The sequence below is a fragment of the Mus caroli genome, unplaced genomic scaffold (genome assembly GCF_978045245.1).
Source record: "Mus caroli unplaced genomic scaffold, Mus_caroli_1 scaffold_4, whole genome shotgun sequence".
In the NCBI taxonomy this organism is placed as follows: domain Eukaryota; kingdom Metazoa; phylum Chordata; class Mammalia; order Rodentia; family Muridae; genus Mus; species Mus caroli.
Genome location: NW_028227259.1, coordinates 94680612 through 94704655, shown reverse-complemented (window position 1 = coordinate 94704655; position 24044 = coordinate 94680612). Strand labels below are relative to the sequence as shown.

At 41.5% G+C, this 24044-nt stretch overlaps 1 protein-coding gene across 1 annotated transcript in view; it reads right to left on the bottom strand.

Annotated features, from left to right (window-relative positions):
- Positions 1-24044, bottom strand: part of Mthfd2l (methylenetetrahydrofolate dehydrogenase (NADP+ dependent) 2 like) — a 92964-nt gene that overhangs the window by 49170 nt on the left and 19750 nt on the right. The window contains exons 2-5 of the mRNA XM_021163363.3: positions 21229-21413; positions 19425-19547; positions 11565-11717; positions 10006-10113 (exon numbers count right to left, since the gene is read on the bottom strand). Coding sequence (XP_021019022.2) covers positions 10006-10113; positions 11565-11717; positions 19425-19547; positions 21229-21413 — 569 coding nt within the window. The remainder of the gene's footprint in view (positions 1-10005; positions 10114-11564; positions 11718-19424; positions 19548-21228; positions 21414-24044) is intronic.

Sequence of the window (24044 nt, the reverse complement as noted above, 5' to 3'; positions counted from 1 at the left end):
GAGATCTAAATCTTGATCCACAGGCAATAAGGAAGAGACTCCCTTCACACTGGGTAGAGCCTGAGCTTAGGAGACCACAAAACCCACCCCCACAGTGACACACTTCCTCTAACAAGGTCACACCTACTCCAACAAGGCCATACCTACTAATAGTGCCAGTTCCCGTGACCCATGAGTCTATGGGCACCAAACCTACTCAAACTATTATAGCACCCAAACAACCTTTTTAAATGGTATTATTTGGGGTAACATATTTTCATTAAATCAAAGCACATAAGTATATAATTTAAAAATAATTATCCTTAATCCCAACTAGTAAAATTATTATTATTGACATAAAAATCCTTCTACTGTAAATTTTTAAGAAACTCATTTCAAGGCAATAATAGATCAAAAAGAAAATACTAAAAAGCAATATAGAATTTCTAGAAACCTTTATAATAAAGCAGTTCATTTTAAATCCAACAAAATAAATATAAAGCAATTCTTAAGAGATAATGAATACACCAAAGTTACTATATCAACAGAAAACAAAACAAAACCCAGAAAATTTAATCAACCATCTATGTAACTTGTTAAAAGTTACATAAAGAAAAAAGTACAACAATAAAAAAGATTAATGAATATAAAGTTTAAATGTATTCAGTAAATAAATGCAGCAATTGTCATACTATTGAAACAGAGAGAATTCATTGAGTTATCAACAAAAATGAATATGAAAAAAATAAATACATTATATATATATATATATCACAACATGTTAGAAGACACATGGAGGAAGACCTCATTGGAATAGCAGATCAAAAAGCACCATGACCAGGAATGTGTAGAATCTATGTGATCTAAACTTCCCTAGAGCAATAACAAAAGACATAAATTATGCAGAGGAACTAAACAGACAATCATGTTCCCAGGCAGGAAGTCACACAATATTGACCATTCTCCTATGTCTCCTGAAAAAAAAAAAAAAAAAAAAGCAATACAACTCTTCTCGGTATTTTTCTTCTGATGGGAAGCATCTAGTTGGTTGTAAAATTATTATGGAAAACATGAGAGAAAGTACTGGAAAAAATTCTAAACTTATGAGCCCAAACATTTCTCTCAAATTTTGCATTACTGTAACAAACAAACATTTGAGAGAAAGTGTTTGGGCTCATAAATTTAGAAGTTTCAGCCCACAATCAGATGGCCTCCTTGACCTGTGAGCGCTCTCACAGATCCATTCATTTACCAGAAGTGAATGAATATGAGGCGCCGAAGGTTGCACGGTTCTCCTTGAGAACAGGCAACCATCCACCTCAAGGCTTCCCAGGAAGTTCCACCTTCCAGGTTCTCTTTACTCTTCACACCCCTGCCAGTCTGCCCGGGGAGGAAATCTTTACCACCCGCATCCTTAGAGGACACTACGGGAAAAGCGATAAGATTGTAAAGTCAGAAGTAAGCGTTCATAAATGGAGTATGAAGTGTTTACAGAGCCCGGGAAACTGCTGAGTGGGTCCCTAAGTCGAGAGTAAACTGGTGTTTTGAGTCATGGAGCTGTTAAGGACCGCCTAGGGATGGGTCTCGAATAGATCTTAAGTATCAATCTCAGGCTCAGCTTTGAGAAGTCACTCTCCAGCCCACCCACAAATATTCCTCCCTGCTTTCTAAAAACATTGAAGCTTTGTTTCAGCTCCTAGATTCTCATCTCCATGCTTGGGGGATGGACTTGGGAAACTATTTTTAATGGCAGCTCGATGACGCGGAAGCCAGATGGGATTAAGAACACTGGTTTATAAATTGAAAGGGGGAACAGCTTAAAAACAGAGCGAGCAGAAATGACTAATGAGAACTAAGTCATGAACGTGAGTGGTAGCTTTAACCTGCACTTAAATGATTAGAGAAATAGTCCTATTAAATATACGCATTGCCTTAACTTGAAAAGTATGTCTTACACATTACTGAACCCATTAACTTTTCATTTCTAAGAACCTGCAAGAGAAGTTAACTGCTCTAAATTTAGAAGAATATTTTATTTTTCCAAAGCATGTATTCATTTTTAATCTTATAGATACTTATTTGGCGAACTATGCCTTTTTGTTTCTGCTAAAAAAAAAAGTTTTAAAGATGAAACTAATGACCCATCCATAAGTAGATTCGGTGAAGTAAATTCAGCAAATATGTACTCAGTTCCAATAAATAAAAAGTAGTGTGCTTGACAGTGGGAATATATCTATGAAAATTTAATGATGTCTTTTAGTAGAAGTCTTATCTTCAGCTCCATTTTTAATTCCAGCCCCTTTTTTCCCTTTCACCTCACCATTTCTCACTCCTATTATGTCTAATATATTTCCATGGATCTATGAAGATAAACTTTTAGTTTAAATATAGGCTCATTGTGTAACTATTAAAAGGCTGAGAGAATGAGCACCCAGTCAGTACAGAGACTGTCATATAAACATGAGGACCTGAGACTGTCATATAAACATGATGGCCTGAGTTTGGATCCCCAGTGCCCATGACAAAGCCACACATGGTGAGGCACACCTGTGATCCTAGAGATGGGCAGTCCCCTGCAGTTCATCAACCAGTCAGCCCAGCCAATCTGTGAGCTCTAGTTTCAGTGAGAGATGATGTCTCAAAAGATACATGAGAGAGAAGACTCCTGATGTTGACTCCTGGTCTACACACACACACACACACACACGGACACACACGGACACACACACACACGGACACACAAGGACACACACTGACAAATTGACACATACACTATATACACAGTATTTTTAAAGTTTCATTGTAATACTCATTGGAGTGGGTCTCCCAAAAGGTAGCATTCATGTCTCTGTATATGCAGAACTCATTCATTCTGTCCTGCACCAAGCTTTTCCCATAATGCTGTGCTGCTGCTTTAAGCACTTTGCATGCACAGTTGTAATTTGGATCATTTATTTCTTATGGTTTAGTGATTAGCTTTCCTCCTGTTCTTCAGTCTCTGGAGGACAGAGCCATGGCTGGGGTGCTCACTGTTATGTTTTATATATTTACCAGCAAAGTCATCTCCTCTGTAGAAAGACAAACTAAATAGATAGAACCGTGATGTTTTATTGTAGAAAGAGTGGCTTCCTTCTGTGAATGTCAGCATCGACGTCCACTCCTTTGCACAGTGTCCGGGGAAGTCCTCTTCCCTTTCTGATATTGATGTGGCCCATCCCTCCCCTACTGACAAGATGTGAAAGAACGATCGGTGGGGATGCATATAGATACTTCTTTCCTCCTTTTCTTTCTTCCTCCCATACAAAAATTTCCTTTCAACAAATGACAAATTCATATTTTAAAATCTGTGGCTTGATTTTGTACAGTGTTGGCCCAGATTTGGCACACAAACATGATTTATAGACTTACTGGTTGAATAAATTATTCTGTTATTCCGCATGGCTCATTATGTTAAATTTTACAAATATAAAGCCTAAAATATCGTTATCAAGAAGTTTACATTTGGCTGGGAATAGTGGCTCCTGCCTGCAATCCTAGGACTTGAAAGGCTGAGCCAAGACAATTGCTGAAAGGTCTAAAGCCAGCTTACGTGGCATACGGAGGTCCAGATCAGCCAGGGCTATGTAAGGAGACTTTATCCCAAACTGCGTCAACCCTAGAAAGAAGTTCATGTTTATTTCTTTTTGGAATGAGAGAGAAGTGGGAGAGAGAAAGTCAGTATAAGGGCTGTGATGGCAGGCTACACAAAGCAATGGCTGGGAAGTGGGGAGTGAGGGTTTCAGGCCAAAGGACCAGGGCATAGAACCCCCAGCAGTACGAGGAATGGTGCTTTGGGAATGGTATGCAGTTCTGTGAAGTCTCAGCATCCAGTGGGGAAGGCGTGGCAGGTGATGTGGCCGAGAAGATAGGGGGAGTGCCCACCTCAGATGAGTGGACAGAGCTTAGAGACAGGGTGTCCTGGGCTGACAATGGGGCTGATGTATTCTGAGGTCATGTATCCAAGAGAAAGCAACAGAGGACAGAGAAAAAAATTAGAATTTTGCTTTTTCGTGGTGGAGCTTTTTGAAAATGTGCTGTTTACATTTATTTTCTGTGGGAGGGCAGCAGGGCTTGCGTGAACCACAGCATGCATATGGAGGTCAGAGGACATCTTTCAGGAGTTGGCTCTCATTGTCCGTTCTGTGGGTCCTAGGGATCAAACTCAGGCTGTCCACTTGGTAGCAAGGGACTCTACCCACCAAGCAGACCCTTGAGCTTTGCTTTATAAGTTAAATGGGTTTAATAACACATGCCGCTGGGTAACAATCTCCATCATCTAACAGAATACCTGTTCCCAACTAAATGCTTTTAGACACGTGCGGGCTAAAGTTAGAAGACACTGACAGTAAAACACTGCTCCTACTATTCAAATGAGACAGTGAGGCATGAATAATGATTGGCTTTTCTCTAATACATGAACTATACAAACACAAGATTATAATTAACAAACCCAGATGTGCACAGAACATCACAGATGTGGTGGTGATAGTTTGCATGAATCCTGCATCCCTAGGGTGTTCCTAGGCTGGCTCTTCTCTTTGAAACCTAAGGGAGCTCAGCCCCACTTGCTACTGGGCAGAGACTAATCAAACACGCCCTTCACATCACTTTGCCCTGTCTCAAGTATCTCCTACTGGTGACTGCCTCCTAGGGGTGAGAGAGAATGGCCCCACCCTGGCTAAAGTATGAGTTAATTCTCACAGTGAAAAGACTCTCCATTGAGAAAATGCCTCCATACATACATAGCTCAGGCATTTTCTTAATGATTGATGGGGGAGGACCTAACCCATTGTGGGGAGGGACACCCTTACACTGGAGGTCCTGGGGAGGGACACCCTTACACTGGAGGTCCTGGTGAGGGACGCCCTTACACTGGAGGTCCTGGGGAGGGACGCCCTTACACTGGAGGTCCTGGGGAGGGACGCCCTTACACTGGAGGTCCTGGGGAGGGACGCCCTTACACTGGAGGTCCTGGGGAGGGACGCCCTTACACTGGAGGTCCTGGGGAGGGACGCCCTTACACTGGAGGTCCTGGGGAGGGACGCCCTTACACTGGAGGTCCTGGGGAGGGACGCCCTTACACTGGAGGTCCTGGGGAGGGACGCCCTTACACTGGAGGTCCTGGGGAGGGACGCCCTTACACTGGAGGTCCTGGGGAGGGACGCCCTTACACTGGAGGTCCTGGGGAGGGACGCCCTTACACTGGCGGTCCTGGGGAGGGACACACTTACACTGGCGGTCCTGGGGAGGGACGCCCTTACACTGGAGGTCCTGGGGAGGGACACCCTTACACTGGAGGTCCTGGGGAGGGACGCCCTTACACTGGCGGTCCTGGGGAGGGACACCCTTACACTGGTGGTCCTGGGTTCTATATCAAAGCAGGCTGAACAAGTGGCCTCTGCACCATCTCCTGCCTCCAGGTTCCTCCCCTGTTTGAGTTCCTGTCCTGGCTTCCTTTAGTGATGGACTACAGTGTGGAAGGGTAAGACAAACCCTTTACTCCCCAACTTGCTTTTGATAATGAAAGAAAAAAGAAAGCAGTAGAAACTCTAAGCAAGACAGTGAGTTAACAAAAACCTCTATGGATTTCCATGTAGCCAGTGCTTGAAGAAAACACACCTCCCAGAGACGAATCTGAAGTCTTCACTCTTAATGATGCTACAACATTTTAGTTAAAGAAAAATCATGTGACCCATGCCGTGTCACTTCAGTGGTCTGTTAGATGAGATGTGTTGCTTAAGAATAAACATATGCAGGAGGAACTTCCTGTAAATGAATGGGAAGTCAACTTAAATTCTAAACTCTACCAGTGTTACATAATAGCTATAATGTCTTGATTTGGATGGACTTTCTGACATCTTGATTAAAAAAAAATGGTTTTAAAGATGTTAGAGGCTTCCCACACACACATACACACCAGGTTTCCTTTCTTACGAGAAAGCTAAAAATTCAAAGACACTGTGCTAAAAGTTTGTGGCATTTGGTTTTCATTCTCAGAGAAAGAGAAACTGCTCCTGTTGATACATATAAAGAAGTCAAAAGAATACCCCATAAAATATGCAAATCTCAACTCTTACCTTCCTGCATCACTTCATCGGGGCCTGGGCTGCTGCCATAAGTAAGCAGAATGTTTACTGGTCTCTGACTTCTGTACATCCCTGTACATTCCCCACCCCACCCCCCATGTCCCCTGGCATCACTAGCCCTTGCAGCACCTGTGCGCAGCAGCAGGTGGCGCCATCCCTGCTTCCTTTCCTTTCTTCCTTTCCTTCCCTCCCTTTCTCCTCCTTCTTTCCTTCCTTCCCTCTCTGTCCCTCCCTCCTTCCTTCCTTTCTTTCATTCATTTTTTTCTTTCTCTTTTCTCCTTTCTCTTCTTTTCCTTCCCTCTTCTTCCCCTGTTTTTTTCTTTTTATTTACTCTGTCTCTCAGTCTCCCATGCAATGCATCAGGACTGCGGCGCTCCAACTGCAGAGCCTCCCCCTCTCTCCACGCCTCCCCCTCCCCTCCCCCACACAGTTCCACCTTTGTACTTGCACATTTAAGTACATTCTCATTCTTGAATAGTTCAAGCCCCCAGTAAAGGAAAACATTATTCTTACAAAGTCCCAGCTCTGTGCTCTTAATGTCAAAACTTAAAGTGAGCTGGGAACAAAAATATATTTAAACTAAGTGACTATGTTTTTTTTTTTTAGTGAATTTTTTTTTGTCTTTGAGATAAATTTGAATTATTAGGCTTCTTAGACTCTCTTGGTAAAACAATACACAGTGTGTGCTAAATGCTCAACACTGTGTCATTAGAACAAGTTCTATAGATATAAATTTGCAGTTAATCCTCCTTCATTATCTCCATTAGCTAACAATGCATCTAATTACTGCTCTGCCGGGCCAAGACATCCAAAACACTAACTTTCCCACAGACTCCAAATATTCAGGAAGCACTTGCTCACTTGTTCATTATGCTAATAATAGATGTCCCAATGCTCCTACTAAATGTGCATTAATTAAACACCACCCATGTAGCAAATCTTCAATATCATCTTTACTGTAAAATTTTACCTTTCAGATACAGTAATTATAACGGCTGCAAGGTACCACTATAGTAAAGGTAAATTTAACTTTGTAAATTTAGGTTAAAATGTAGGTTTGTAAGCAACATTATAACCAATTCCAAATGTATTCATTTTTAGCATTCATTAGAGACATTTTATTGAACAAAATATAAAATGTTTTTAAAGTAATCTGTTTTAACTCTATAATTCTCTTCTCAAATATCATTCCTGTTAGGACGCAGGTCTGCCCCAAGCCCACCTGCAGCAACTCAGCATCAGCAGCCACGCCAGCCATCACTAGCTGCAAAGTGCAACATTTCCACTGTTGCCCTGAATCATGTACCTTTTTAAAAGTCCACACTGTCACAGCCTGCTCCACCTCCGTGTCTTTCTCTGCTCTCTGTCTATTTGTCTCTCTCTCTTTACCTCTGTCTCTGTCTCTGCCCCACTCTCGTCCCTACGCCAAGGCAGCCTTTCACCCCTCCCCCTCAATAAATCTCTTCCATAAGATCTGTTGCATGGTGTGATTTCTATGGCAAGATACTCGTCTGCTGCAAAACCCAAACAATTACTGCCACCAATTTGTGTTTGTTTTGATAATTTGCCATATATACATGGTAATACTTGTAGCATAGTATTTTGTAGCCTTACATTGAACTAAAAGGGGATGGATTTTCTACAGTAGTTTATAAATAATAGGTATGCTGTCACACCTGTCCACTGCTTTGGATAAGTTAACAATGTGTTTATTTTCCATAGGGCTTTATGTTTTAAAATCTCTTCATGTAAATTATGACGGTCAAGACCCTAAAAGAAGACTTGCCAAAAACCTGATATCAGGAAACTAAAATTCAACATGATTAATAATAATTTTTGTAAAAAACTTCTCTATACACATTTGTATGGTAGTATCTACATGTATGGGCGTTTAACTACACCTGTGTGTGGTAGTATGCATATGTGGGCATTTTCTTAAAAAAAAAAGTATGCCCCTCTCTTTGTAATTAAGGAAGCCAGTTTAGTGCTTTGCTGTATGAAGATTGGGCAAAATGTCCTAAGCAGGAAGGATAACCAGTGAAGTCCCCAGTGGACATTGCTGGCACATGCACAGACATCAGCTGCTTCTACCGAATCTAGGAACTTAGTCTGAGAAATCTTTTGTCCCCTGTCACAGCGTTGGCTCAGGCAAACTGTGAGCAATGCCCCTTGTCCTTTGCTAAATATCCTTTCTACCTGGTCACCGTCCTCACTGTGGATCTGCTCAGGTCCAGGTATCAGACAGCTGAAAACACCAAGATCCTAGGAGTGTGGTGAGCCAGCAGGCCCTGGAGTATGCAGTGCATGTTCCCAAACACCTCCATGTCTTGAAGTCTCCCTGGGCTTTTGTGGTGCGCTGTCACTATTACTACAGCTCAGTACTTAGTTGTCTAACACAGGTAATCAACTATGAGCCTTAAGTCCCAGGTCCCTTTCTATTAGGGAACAAACCAGCAGTCTTGTGATGTACTAAACCATTTTATTACTCAACATTCAACTGTAGGCTTGTAGTTTTAAAAAACCTACTTTAATAAGTGTTCTTAAATGTGTTCACCTTCCTTCTAGCCCACCACCCACCAGAAGTAGCGAAAAGGAAAAGTTATTAGGACCAAGGGGGATGCGGACCTGTTTAAAAATAGTTCTTCAGGGCAGTTTTAATCTTTGCTGTCAGAATATTGGTAGTTCAGTTCACACATATCAGCAGTGGTAGCTGGATCTACTCACAGATACCATTTATGAAATAGCAATGGCAGTTTGATCCAGTAAACAAAACAAAACAAAACAAAACAAAACAAAACAAAACAAAACAAAACAAAACAAAACAAACCAGGAGGCTCTGCCAATTGGCCAGTCGGCACAGAAGCTGGAAGGAGCCACCAAAATATCATGAAAAGTTCTTTGGCACGTTTCTCTCTACAAGGTCACAACAAACAAAGCCAGCAAAAAAGACAAGTGAAACAATGTCACAGTATCATCAGTGAAGACCAGTGACAATGAAGACCAACAAAAACTGTCAAGGCAAACCAATGTCACACGGTATTGTCGGTGTTGTTCACTGTCTGTCTGCTGTGTCATATTTAACCCTTTCCAAACATCATGTGTACTATCAAGTGTCCACTCTAGCAAAACATCACATGCCCTTTTTATAGGCAACTTCAAAAAATCTACCATATGTCTGTTCTCAGCAAAACATCCTTCCTTACACGTCTGTTTCAACAAAACCATCCTCTTGTAAGACAGTTTCTTAAAACATATCACATAAAGACCAGTCTTCAAAAATATAAAAAAAAAATTCACTTCACATAACTTATAACAGTTTTGAGAATTTTCTTAAGTAGTGACTTTTACATATCTAGTAGCTAGTATCCCTTCTTAATGTCTGTATTGTTATTGGCTTTTTTAAAAAAATATATTTACAGGCATAATAAGTAAAAAAACAAAGGAAGAAACAAAGAAACAAAAGAAAAAGAAACAAGGAAAGAAACAGAAAGAAACAAAGCAAAAGAAACGGACGAAAGGCGCCACATATTTTCAGCAGCAGTGGTGTGAATAAAGCTAACTCCGATAGGCTAATAACATTTGAATAGTTGGCCTTCAGTTGGTGGAACTGGAGTAATTAGGGGGTGAGGCCTGTTGGAGGAAGTGGTCCCTGGGTTTTGAAGTATCAAAAGTCTCCTGCCTCTCTCAGTGTTTTCCACCTCCTGCTTACTGTTAGGGATGTGACCAGCTCCAGCCACCAGCTACCTCCTCTCTGCTATGGTGACCTCTACCCCATGGCCTCCTGCCGCTTTGGTCCTGGTGCTTTACCACAGCAGGAGGGAGGAAACTCCTACATCAGCAATCCCTCCACCCAAGGTCCAGGCTTTCACACCATAGATGAGCTGCACAAACCAACGCTCACCTCCAGGACGCTCGTGCTCTCCATCCGTGTGCAGCAACATGGCGATCGGCATGCCCACATTCTTGGATCTTCCCGCCACAACCACATTTTTCCCAAATGTTTCGATTCCTTTAAAAATACAGTCTGCTTAAATGCGTGACTAACAAGGAACAAATTAAGTATGTGAAAAGCCAACTGAAGCATTCTGTAAAAACTTCTAATTAACTGTGGATTTCATGCCCCGTCTATATAGCCTGCCCTCACTGGATTATTTATAAATATTTCTTTTAATGCTTCTTGGATTTGCCACTTCCTCTCTTATTATATCCTCATTTAAAAACCACAAAAATTCTCAAGTTGCCAGTAAAGTCCTTTTAAACACCAAGTTTCCCATAAAGTGTACAGTCTTAAAATACATTAACTGCTAATTAGACTAGAAGTTCATACAACAGTATTAATTATAAATGGCAATCGGACTTCTAACGAGATGGGGATAACAGAGTGGAAGATTCATCCACCTTACTTCACAAAATCAAGCAGTGCACTGATAGAGTTAACTGTCCTTTCGGGTGTGAGCACCAGGAAGACATTGGAACCAAGATGTATCCAAGCACTAATGAGCTAGTGTGTCATTCTAGAGTCTGCTTTCTCTCTGTTAGAAATCAGCAGATGTTTCCAGGAAGGAAGTGACTGTGCTAGGGCAGGAAGCCATCCATGTGCATGGAGCCATCACTAAATGCATGAGCTTAGCTGCCAGCCATGTTGACTCTAATACAGTCAAAGCCTATACGCTCTAATTAAAAACTACAGTCAATGAACAGAGTTTCTATATAAGCGACACATTATCTTAGTAAGAAAGTGATGACCACTTTGAAAAGATGGTCATCAAAATACATAATTTTGATCATGGATTGAGCACAGGGTCCCCAATGAAGAAGCTAGAGAAAGGACCCAAGGAGCTGAAGGGGTTTGCAGCCCCATAAGAGGAACAACAATATGAACTAACCAGTACCCCCAGAGCTCCCAGGGACTAAATCACCAACCAAAGAGCACATATGGTGAGACTCATGACTCCAGCTACATATGTAGCAGAGGATGGACTAGTTGGCCTTCAATGGGAGGAGAGACCCTTGGTCCTGTGAAGGTTCTATGCCCCAGTATAGGGGAATGCCAGGGCCAGGAAGTGGGAGTGGGTGGGTTGGTGAGCAGGGGGAGGAGAGAGGAGATAGGGAGTTTTCAGAGGGGAAACCAGGAAAGGGGATAACATTTGAAATATAAATCTAAAAAATCTAATGAAAAATGAAAAAGATAAATAAAAACAAAGAAGTGGGAAGACATGGCCACATCTGGGTGGTTCTCTCACTACAAGCTACAAGTATAGCTGTCCACCACCTGTCACCTGCTCTTCATTATCTTTTATGCTGTCCTGTTCTGTGCTATTGATCTATGTACAGCATTTTTATAGACTTTAGTTTACACTCATCACTTCTGTCACGTGAAGACAGAGGTAGCTCTCACCAATCGAGGCCTCGGTGCTCATCTGAGATGAGACTGGTTTCCCACGGACCCAGGTTACCAACCTGTTCTTTTGATGATTTCCCAAACGGCACTGGCAGTGGCAGGGATCAGTGAATGCTGGTCAAGGCACAGTCGTCCAATATTGATAATGTGAAATCCATCAACGTCCTTTTCTGGAGCAATCCCATTGCATATTGTTCTCTCATCTACGTGGTCTGAAAAGTCAATTACAATTGGTCTCCTTTATCAATACAATTGCTTATGTGGAAGCTGGAGAGCGGGAAATGGGATGTGCAGCTGGATCACTTAGGATTCCGCTACAAGAGAGTGGCTGCATGGCCTTACAGCAGCTGGACTGGTGAATTGTCTGGAACTGAACAGTTCCATGGGATTGCAGCAGTAAGTAGGTAGAAGTCTTTGCCCCAACGTGCTTGCAGAGTTACGGGGTTTGACTCCACTTTTCTCCACCACAAGATGTTTCCACTCTTAGACTCCTGTTAAATCTTTAAACACTGAAGATTATATGAGGTAAGAGAGAAAGCCACAGAGGATAACCAAATGTGGTGCATAAGTTCTGCTAAAAATCTTTGACTCACTCCTTAACAAGGACTGAAGAGGAAACAGGGTTACAGCTATGGCACACCAAACGAAACCAAAGCTGAGAAGTCATCTAGTGCAGGCATTTCCTCCCTTCCTTCCTTCCTTCCTTCCTTCCTTCCTTCCTTCCTTCCTTCCTTCCTCCCTCCCTCCTTCCCTCCATCCCTCCTTCCCTCCCTCCCTCCCTTCTTTCCCCACCCCCTCTCTTTCTTTCTCTTTCTTTCTTTTTTTCTTTCTTTCTTTCTTTCTTTCTTTCTTTCTTTCTTTCTTTCCTTCCTTCCTTCCTTCCTTCCTTCCTTCCTTCCTTCCTTCTTTCTTTCTTTCTTTCTTTCTTTCTTTCTTTCTTTCTTTTTCTTTTCCTTTTTTTAAAGATTGTATTTATTTTATGTATATGAGTACACTGTAGCTGTCTTCAGACACACCAGAAGAGGGCATCAGATCCCATTACAGATGGTTGTGAGCCACTATGTGGTTGCTGGGATTTGAACTCAGGCCATCTGGAAGAGCAGTCAGTGTTCTTAACCACTGAGCCATCTCTCCAGCCCTGGTGCAGGCATTTTCACAAACCCTCAGCCAGCAGATTTTACATGAAAATGCAGACCTTTGCCCCTGAAAATCACAAGAGAAAGTTGTCTATTCCCACATTTCTATTTATCATGTGATGAGAGGTCTTGGTTTGAGATGATAAAAGAAACATTAAGAGACATGAATGTCACAAAGGAAGTATCAAAATTCCTCCTAAATGGCTTGGCTGTTTGTCCTGACATCTAAGGAATGTATAAGATAATGAGAAGCACTCATGAGGTCCCTTTAGCAAGAACACACAGCACAAAGTCAGTAGAGGAAGGGCAGGTGCATTTCTGCACAAAAGCTGCAATCATCAGAAGATAAAATTGTCTCTAAACTACTATTTATAATATCTAACAAACAGAAAAATTCTTAGGAATAAACTCTTCTAAATTTGAGAGCAACTCCTATAAGAACTACAAAAGTCTACTGACAGTTGACAAGGGAAACACAAGTTAGATTCTGCTCATAGTTTGAAAAACTCAATAATATGTCAGTTTTCCCAGACCAACTTATAAATTCACTGCAATTTTAATCTTAATCCTACAAGACCTTATTACATTCTGAATATATCGAGAGGTGTGTTTACGTGTTTTAATACCTGGCATTACTGTATTCAATTTAAGGTGAAATATTTCTTTCGAGCCTTGAAAAAAAATTAGGCAAAGCTTTATACTAGTAAGATAAAGTTCAGATCCTTAGCATATATGTAAGATTTTAAAAATTCATTCATTTATTCACTCAAACTGATATTTAATGCATTTCATGTGTTCATTGGGCATTGGGGTAGGGATATGTAAGTGAACAAGAGACAAAATTCTTGTCTTATGAAATTTACATTCTAGTGACATAAATATTTGGCCAAACAGCGTATCTATAGTATCAATAAATATTCTCTGGATGATGCTAAATTAAAAAAAAAAAAAGCAAGACAGATAATACAGATAATACTTCTCAGGTGCCTGCTTGCCCAAATACCATCCATAATTATTTCATCGTGTATCATCCATAATTATTTCATCGTTGAGAAGCGAGGGGCAGAAAAGGAATGGGAAGCAAGTCTAACCTCACTGAGCCACCCTACCCCAATCTGCTGGAAATAGAGTAGGTGGGGTCCTCAAGGCCAGTGGTTCTCAACCTCCCAAATGCTTTGACCTTTTAATACAATTCTTCATGTTGTGGTGACCCCCAACCATAAAATCATTTTCATTGTGACTTCATAACTGAAATATTGCCACTGTTATGAACTGTCTTACAAGACCACAGTGGATCTCTTTCTCCATACATCTGCAAACTCCTTCTCTTACAGTCTGTAGACTGCTCAGGATTCTGGGGACTTACTGTGCAGACACCTGGGTTAGAACCTATGCATCCTATGGAGCTTTCTAAGCTTAGCTTTATCTGGTTCTCTGTGACTCTCTAGTGTCTGCTGAAGTGAATATGGACATCGAACAAGACCATATTCCTCTGAAGAGATTGGGGAAAGTCATGTTTTCTCTACGTCCTCTGTCTCCGACGCACTATATACGGTAATTTCTGTCAAAAATACATTACTACCTTCAAAGCAGTATATATTCTATTAAAAAAAAGTATTTCTTTTCTAAACATGCAGTAGCTAGGAAGAAATGTTGCTTGGGGGACTTGTATGCCAAGGAAAGGTCTCAGGAACAATAATTTAGACTCAAATTTTTCTTAACTATCCCTCCCCCTGAACTTGTCTGGCCAGAGTTTTTTGGGGGGGAGTTTTTTTTTGTTTTTGTTTTTTTTGTTTGTTTTTTGTTTTTTGTTTTTTGTTTTTTGTTTTTTTTTTTTTGCAGATTAAATTAATAATACAGAGGACTAGAGACAGATTTTTAGCATACACATATTTTAATTTTTAAATTAATTATTTAAATTTCTTGTGAACTGTTTTTATATCAGATCCCTTCTCCTCCCTCCCACCTCTTACACCCCCAGACCTGTTCCTCTCATGTTTACAGTCTCTTTTACTGTAATTGTTATTGTTACATATGTGTGTATGTAAATGAAACTTGCTGATACATTAAGTATTGCTCAAAAACAGATGACAAAGGAAAAAACAAAAGATGAGAAGAAAAGCAGAAAACTGTATTTTTTTTTTAATTTCTGAATTTGAAGGGTTTGTTTGGTTGGTTTTTTATTGTTTGTTTGTTTGAGAAGTCTTAAAACAGGTATGTCCATGAACTTGAACAGAGCAACCTCTTCGGATTTCCCATTGGGTATGAAGGAAAGAGACATTAATGGTAACAGAGACCAACCAATCTATCGAAGACACCAATGGTCTCAGTGATATATTGTACTATCTGCATAAAGTAGTAACATAAACAGTGCTTGCTCAATGCTGCCATCCAGTGGTAGTACAATCCACTTACAGGACAGTTGTCTGCCTTTTTTGTTGTCTTTATCATAAAAAATGTTACAAAAGTTTTAAAGTAGATAGGCAACATTGTGAGGATAGGACTATAAAAATCATGTAAAAATTATTTGAAGAAAAAAATTATTCTAGAAATATTGTTTTTTCTTTTGAAGTGAATCTTGAATTAACAATAATTCACAGCATATGACATAATTTACTATTGTCTTTTATTTTTTACTGTATTGTGTGTGTTCAAGTGTGTGTGCATGTATGAATGAGTGTGTGTGAGCATGTATGCATGTGTGTGTGTGTTGTATATATGTGTTCATGTGTGTGTGCATGTACACATGAGTGTGTGTGAGCACATGTGTATGTGTGTGTGTGTCTATGTATGTGCATGTATTCCTGTGTGTAGAAGCCAGAGGTTAACCTTAGGTGTCTCACTCCCCTCCTGACCTTTTGAACTGGAGTCTCGAGCATGCAGATTTGGGAGATAAGCTAGTGACCACGCTGCAGGAGCCCTCTTGCTTCTGCATACCCAGTGCCAGTGTTAGAGGCAAGCACTGCCTTAGCAAGGCTTTCACACGAGTGCCAAGGACCCAAACCGATTGTCATATTTGCACAGCAGATACTTAGCTAACTGAGCCAGGCCTCCATGCCACAATGTTCATATCAGTCCCCAAATACCCAAATTTCAGTTTAGGTATATCCATATCTGCCACTGAACATAAACACCTTGGCAATAGCCAGTATTTACCCACTAAACAAATAACCTACCTACTAAGCCATCCCCATTCCTGTCCCAATCTGCCTTAGACTTCACCCTGGTTCCTGTACCTCTTACTCTTTCTGAAAACCTAAGTCTAAAAACATGTAATGACAGGAGAGAATATCACACTGATGTTTCTACACATGAAATAAATCAGAATTTTAAATTAATATTCTGGGGAAAGTTTTCCTTTATGCTGGTTATTTTATTTGGAGCAGGAAACATCTTTACTTTCCGATGCGGAGACTGAAGCAGGGGGTGAGTAGTACCGTGTTAGTTAATGGCAGGGTCAAGGCTCTGTCCCAGACAATTTCATTATAAAACGTACCTTTCCAACATCACTGTCTCTCTGGATGTTTAAAGGTATAACATGAGTAGGGACACTTCAAACATTTACAGTGTTCTCTAGCTTATACTGATATCTAGAAATGTATTAACTATGGTTAACACATCAGCAGAAGGGAATCAGTCTCTCTACATTCAGTTCATCAGAGGGAAGGAACTTAATCTCTGTATTCCTATCACCAAATACACATAATAATAGCTCCACCCCCACACGGCTATTGTAAAGATTCAAACTGGTCTAATAAATATAAAATCTTCATACAACAAAGACTTAGTTCAGTGGACACTGACCACTGGTATTTTGTGTACACATTATTGGCTTTGCATATGGAAAAATACCTTCTCTCAAACCTCGCTCACATTTACTGGGGCCCCCTTACCTGTTTCTTATTCAGGGAACTCAAGACTCAAGCAGATTGTCTATATAACAGATAGGTTATCAGTGCCATCTACTGGCTGGATAGGTAATCAGTGCCATCTACTGGCTGTTAGTAACAAAGTCACCAAATAAATGTCACAAAGGCAACATGTGAAAAAGTATTGGATTTTTGTTAGAACAAACTAAATATAATGTAGTCAGAAACTATGACATAGGAAGCATAGTAGTCTGGAAAATAACTCTAAAACATTTTAAAATATAAATATATACATATACATTTTATATATACACTTATATAAATTTAAACAAGTATATATGTACACACATATACACAACACACACATATATATGTATATATGTATGTGTGTGCATATATATGTATATATTATGATATATATGTATATATATATATATGTGTGTATATATATGTGTGTGTGTGTGTGTGTGTGTATATATATATATATATATATATATATACACATAATGATGTTCTGCCACTCTCCCATGATGTTGTCCAACAGGTCTCTAGAAGTTATTTATCATATCTAACCAAAGTATTAAGTTTCTTGGCTAATACTTCATACACATCTCCCAGTCCTCAGCCCCTTATAAACACCATTCTACAGAGTGTTTCTTCAAGTTGGAAATGTTTGTCCTTTGTTTGTTTCTGTGTTTATTACTTGATCTCATGTAGCCTGGGCTGGCTCTGACATCACTAGGAAGTGTCATTAGAGATTTTAGATGGATTTCATTGAATTGGTAGACCACTGTCAACAGCATGGCACTTTAAAAATTACCACTGTAAATAGTTGGTAGAACTATTTGAGTACTGTCTAAATGCAAGTGTGGGGACTTCCAAATGAAGCAAGCTCTGAATGGATGGCTTGCAACTTAACTCTGACTTTCCCCCATTTTTGCATGAGTTAAGCAATTGTCAAGCACAGCCAAATACTTTATACAGATTTTTAATGTCAATAAACTCCTGATCGTCTTTAAGTCTCATTTCCCTGTGGCATAAACTAGAGTATGCCATGTATTCGGTTCTTTCCTACTTTTGAAAGAAGGAGATGCATCCCGACATCGGTTTTACCAGGACTTTGCAGTGTTATCTGCAGGAGCATTTTTCTCAGCGGGAAACTTTGATACCATCTAAGATTCCTTCCGATCTGGTAGAGTTTTAAAGCACTGTTTCTCAGCTTCCTAAGGCTTCAGCCCTTTAACACATTTCCTCATGCTATGGTGACCCCAACCTGAAAGTTAATCTGCTGTTACTTCGTAAATGTAATTTTGTTACTGTTATGAATTATAAATGTAAATGTCTGATATACAGGATATCTAAATATGTGGCCCCAAGGGGGTCTCGACTCACAAGTTGAGAACCACTGTTTTAAAGAGATGTTATAGAGGGGGGTAAGAATAAGAGATTTGAGATTTAAAACAGAACAAAGCCTCCAGTATATATTGAGATACTATGCAATCCACTTATTTAAATATTAACTCACATAATGGCATTATGCAGCTTTGCCTTCCTCTCATCAGATAAGAGTTTATCTATTAGGTAATTTAAAAATCAACAGATATTATACCCTATTCTTCACCAATACTCTTGCATAGTTTAGACACAAATGAATTTCAGAGCCATAGTTTACTTAAACAATATCCATCCTCCAAGGGTGTTATTCAAATTTCAGCTCTTGTGCTACACTAAGACTATGTAAATGCTGTTGGCTCTTAAACTCAAGAATCACGTAACAGTCAAGCATGGTGATCATTGGCCAATCTTGCATTTCTTTGAAATACCCGACTGAACATTGAGTGCTTATTATTTGGTTCAAACGTGGACGTAAAGTGTGTCCACTCTATGTGGACACAGGCTTACACCCACATGACATTATGCAAATGCAGAACAGACCAAGGGGATTCGTCTATAAATGTGAAAGACCAAGAAACCAAGATGTATTAACGCCATGAGTAGATCAGGAAAACCGTGGGCAGCACGGAGGTGCAGGCAACACTGATGCCGGCATGAAGCAAATGAGGAACTGTGTCGTACACCCTGGCACGTATCGGAATAAGGAGTCACGTCAACACAACCTGACACGAGTGTCAATGGAGACATGCAAACCGACTGTAGTGCTGACAGGGCATCCTGAGAGGAGCTGTAGCTATACCACAGGAAACTGAGTGAAGGCCAGGGTCAGAAGATGAAGGAAGGGGCCACGGTCAAAAGCAAGACAGAATTCCAAAGGAAGCATCACCCGCTAAGACTCCATAGTAAGGGGCGCTCAGCAATACCCACGATGTTGAATGCACACATAAAAGATCCACTGCTAAGGAAGGGATGCCAGATGCCGACTCATCGTGCCCCTGAAAAGCCGTTTGCTGCACCTCAGTTGTACACAGAGCGCATGGTCACTATGCAAACTACTCCTGATGTGGTTTTATTTAAAAACAAACAAACAAACAAAAAGCCAGATACTTCTAATGCTTCAGAAGATAATGTCGTAAATCAATATTAGTCATACTACTTTTTATCTCTCTAGATGTCTTCAAACCACAATAAGATAGTTTTTAATACTTGACCAATATGTTTAAGAGACACAAAAGGGTTGCTAGTTTTTCCCTTTCCTTTTTAGGATCACTGCCTGCCTTCAGCTTGCAAGTCTGCTGTGGCTGTGCCCTGCTGTACAGACTGGCATGTCTCGCACATGCCTAAATTTTCCATTCAGTTTTTCATCTTGAAAGTAGAAATCATTAAAAAACTGTTAGCCACGACTATGATACTAAGGAGATAGCCAGTCTGCATCTGAACATGCTTTACAAATTGCCCCTGATGTCATGATGTGCCCTTTCTCCTGCCCAACCCAGATCTACAAAAGAGCATGGTATACCTGGGAGTGGTAGCTGAACTAATATACCGCTGACTCTTGGATCCATGTTCAGCTGATCAGTGATGTCCAACAGTTCCTCCTGAGAAACATTCCTGGGCTTTGTGATGAGCTCACTGCAGATACCTGGAGGAAACCCAAGAAGAGAAAGTCACTTGAATACCCTGTGGCTTTCATTAAGGGAGTCTTCATAAGGTAGTGGGGGGGAAGGGAGGATGGGACCAAAGCCCTGAGGGCCAGCAGAAAAAAGATGGAAACAGGCAAGCTTGGGAGGTAGGAAGTGTGGAGACCCTCTAGAATGTACCAGAGACCTGGGAGGTGAGAGACTCTCAGGACGCAAAGGGAGGGATCTTGGATGAAGTACTCTACAATGGGGAGGGGAAAATAGAGAAGAGTCTGAGAGAAAGGAGGTCCAGTAAAAGGCTCAAATTGGGACACTGTAACGGATGCTGCAGTGTGCTTGCAGACAGGAGCTTAGCATGCCTGCCCTTTGAGAGACCTAACAAGTGGCTGAAAGAGTCAGATGCAGATAATAACACCAAACCAATGGATGGAAGCTGGGGACCCCTGTGGTTTAAGTGGATGAAAACTGGAAGAAGCTGAGGAGGAGAACAGCCACATAGGAAGACCAGCAGTCCCAACTGACCTGGACTCCCAAGATCTCTCAGTCACCAGCAGTGTACACCAGCTGATATGAGGCTCCTGACACGTATACAGCAGAGGACTGCCAGGTCTGGCTTCAGTGAGAGATGTACCTAACTCTAGAGAGACTTGAGGACCCAAGGAGTGGGGAGGTCTGGTGGGATGGGGTTGTGGGGGGGACATCCCCTTGGAGACTGGAGGGGTGGGGAGGAGGTATGAGATAGGAGCAGTTGAGGGAAAAAGGAAAAAACAAAGGGAGTCTTCTGTAATGAGTGCTGGTCTCCTCTGTGCCTGTCCCACTGGAAGGAATGCCCTGCTACAAAGTCTATGTTATTATCACCAGGAGGAGGGTTTTCTCTGTGGTACACGGATTCTCTCCTGATTCCTATGCACTGTTTGGCTACTACTCCAGGTAGCAGCTTGTGCTGACTTAAAGAGGCCAAGGAGACAGGAAATCAGTGAGGTTTAGGATTCAGTTAAAGCAAATGTGATAGACCATAACAGGCTCTTTAAATGCAAAGAGCCCTAGTGCCTCGCCCATAAAATATGAAATCACACTGAAAAAAAAAATCCCACAAGAAACCTGAAAACAGTAAGAAATTCATTCACCTAAGCTGTAGTAACCAAATAATTGAATATCCCTAATAATAACAACAATCCATGTTGTGTGAATGGTGCTTATTGGGTAACCGTCACTCATAATTATACTACCTTATGTGATACTTATTCAGGTTTCTAGTCCTTCACAGAACATCATGACCAAGAAGCAAGTTGGGAGGGAAGGGTTTATTCAACTTACACTTCCACATCACCAAAGAAAATCAGGACTGGAACTCACACAGGGCAGGAACCTGGAGGCAGGATCTGATGGAGAGGCTATAAAGGGACTCTGCTTACTGGCTTGCCTCCCCTGGCTTGCTCAGCTTGCTTTCTTATAGAACCCAGGACTACCAGCCCAGGGATGGCACCACCAACAATGGGCCTTCCCACCCTTGATCACTAATTGAGAAAACGCCCCACAGCTGGACTTCATGGAGGCATTTCCTCAAGGGAGGCTCCTTTCTCTGTGATTACTCCAGCTTGTGTCCAGTTGACACTCCAAACCAGCCAGTCCATGTGATAACAGAAACTGTGAGTGACAATTACAGCTGACACACATACCTACCTACAGCAGAAGCAGCTTTTATCTTATTCCTGACGTAGGTGTGGCTTGCTGGGTTATCTCCCACTAAAATGATACTCAGATGGGGCCTCCTGTTCCCGAGAGCGATCCATGATTCCACTCCTTGCTGTATCTCCCTCTGGATCTGTTTGGCCATGTCAGTTCCTGAGATGATAATGGCTTCATGTCTGTGGGAAACGAAACACTACATATAACACTAAAAAGCCAATAAGAAACATTCAGCTGAAGAAATGTATGGTACAAGAAGGTTCAAAACAACCATGGAGCCTGCTAAGATGGCTGAGCAGTTAAGAGAGCCCATTCCTCTTGCAGTGGAAGGATCGGGCTCAGTTCCCAGCACACACACGGTGGCTCACAACTGACTGTAACTCCTGTTGCAGAGAAGCACTCCCCCATCTTGTAGCCTCTACACAGCCATGCATGTAGGCAATGACATATAAAATAAAAATTAATATTCAAAACTACTGTGAACATGTAAAATTTGACTTTTCTAACTACACCTGACATTCGTTTTCAGGTTCATAAGTACTATTAATGAGCTTTGGGAAGGATTATAATTCTTTGGTGCTTCTGTCTTTCATTCTGTTCCCTCTAAACTAAATGTGTTTATGTCACACCAACTTTATGCTGAAATTCTAAACAGCACTGTTCTGAGATTAGGAGGATGACCTTTGAGAGGGGATCGGTGTGGGGAATCTCTGCAAACACTCTGGCCGACAGAGTCATGGCCCACAGGAAGCAAGAAGGAAGTCTTGTTCGGCATGCCTCTGTAGGTGGTGTTGGTTCAAACTTTGAAAGCCTGGAACTGAGCAGTTTATTTTAGGCATACATAAGTGCAGGTCAGTTTTGTAAAATATTGTTTCCTTGTGATAAGTAACTCAATCCCATGTATACAACAAACCTTAAGATGTGATTATACTGAAACTCTTTTCAAAGTACTTATGACCTCTTCCATAAAGATGGGCTTTATAGATTGACACCGTAAGGCTCTTGTTGGGGATTGGTTCTAATGCTGTCTTGATTCAGGCCCTCAGATCGGGAATCTGCATATCTAGATGCTGAAGGTCCCTGTCCCCAGTTGGTTTTTAATTGATCAATAAAAAGCCAACAGCCAATGGCTGGGCAGAGGAAGAGGCGGGACTTCTAGGTTCCCAGGAGAAGAAACACAGGGAGGAGAAAGAAAGGCTCTCTGCCAGACAGACCTTGTAAAGAAGGAACAGAGGGAGTAACGGCCAAAATGTAGGTACAAGAAGGAAAGTGGCCCCTAGAATGGCTGCCCAGAAGCGTCTTGGGCAGCAGAGGTAAGGGAGCCACCCAGAGGTAGCTAGGGCAACAAGATAAAATATAGATTTAAGAGGTGTTTAATCTTGGGTACTTTCTCTAGCTCCTCCGTTGGGGGCCCTGTGTTCCATCCGATAGATGACTGTGAGCATCCACTTCTGTATTTGCCAGGTACTGGCAAAGCCTCACAGGAGACAGCTATATCAGGGTCCTTTCAGCAAAATCTTGCTGGCAATGCAATAGTGTCTGCGTTTGATGGCTGATTATGGGATGGACCCCCAGCTGGTGCAGTCTCTGGATGGTCCATCCTTTTGTCTTAGCTCCAAACTTTGTCTCTACAACTCCTTCCATGGATATTTTATTCCCTATTCTAGGGAGGAATGAAGTATCCACGCATTGGTCTTCCTTCTTGATTTTCTTGTGTTTTGGAAGTTGTATCTTGGGTATTCTAGGTTTCTGGGATAATATCCACTTATCAGTGAGTGCCAAGAGCTGAAGGGGTCTGCAACCCTATAGGTGGAACAACAATATTAACTAATCAGTACCCCCAGAGCTTGTGTATCTAGCTGCATATGTAGCAGAAGATGGCCTAGGGGAAGAGGGGCCCCTTGGTCTAGCAAACTTTATGCCCCAGTACAGGGGAACACCAGGGCCAAGAAGTGGGAGTGAGTGGGTATGGGAGCAGGGCAGGGGGAGGGTATAGGGGACTTTTGGGATAGCATTTGAAATGTAAATGAAGAAAATATCTAATTTTTAAAAAATGTGGGGCCCTCTTCCTGTCAGAAAAGCACCGGGGTAGCTAGGGCGCAGGGTCGGCTGACACTCGCCAGCTACCCACAACACCCGCCACAGGATCTTAAGACTTCTGGTGAGTGGAACACAGCTTCTGCTCCAATCCAATTGCTCGCGGGACCTAAGACTGCATTAGTTAGGGAAGCAGAAAACCGGCCTGAGTAGGGCCACAGGCCTCTTCCGGCCGGACCAGCACTGAGGTAGCTAGAGCACAGGGTTGGCTGACACCCACCAGCTACCCACGACCCCCGCCACAGGATTTTGAGACTGCTGGTGAGTGGAACACAGCTTCTGCTCCAATCTTTAAACAGTGACAACGACAACAACTAACCCCAGAGATTACCAGATGGCGAAAGGTAAACGTAATAATCTTACTAACAGAAACCAAGACCACTCACCATCATCAGAACCCAGCACTCCCACTTCGCCCAGTCCAGGGCACCCCAACACACCGGAAAAACTAGACACGGATCTAAAAGCATATCTCATGATGATGTTAGAGGACTTCAAGAAGGACTTTAATAACACACTTAAAGAAATACAAAGGAACACTGGTAAACAGGTAGAAGACAGTAAAGAGGAAGCACAAAAATCCCTTAAAGAATTGCAGGAGAACACTGCTAAAGAGTTACAAATCCTTAAAGAAAAACAGGATAACATAATCAAACAGGTAGAAGTCCTTAAAGAAAAACAGGAAAACACATCCAAACAGATGATGGAAATGA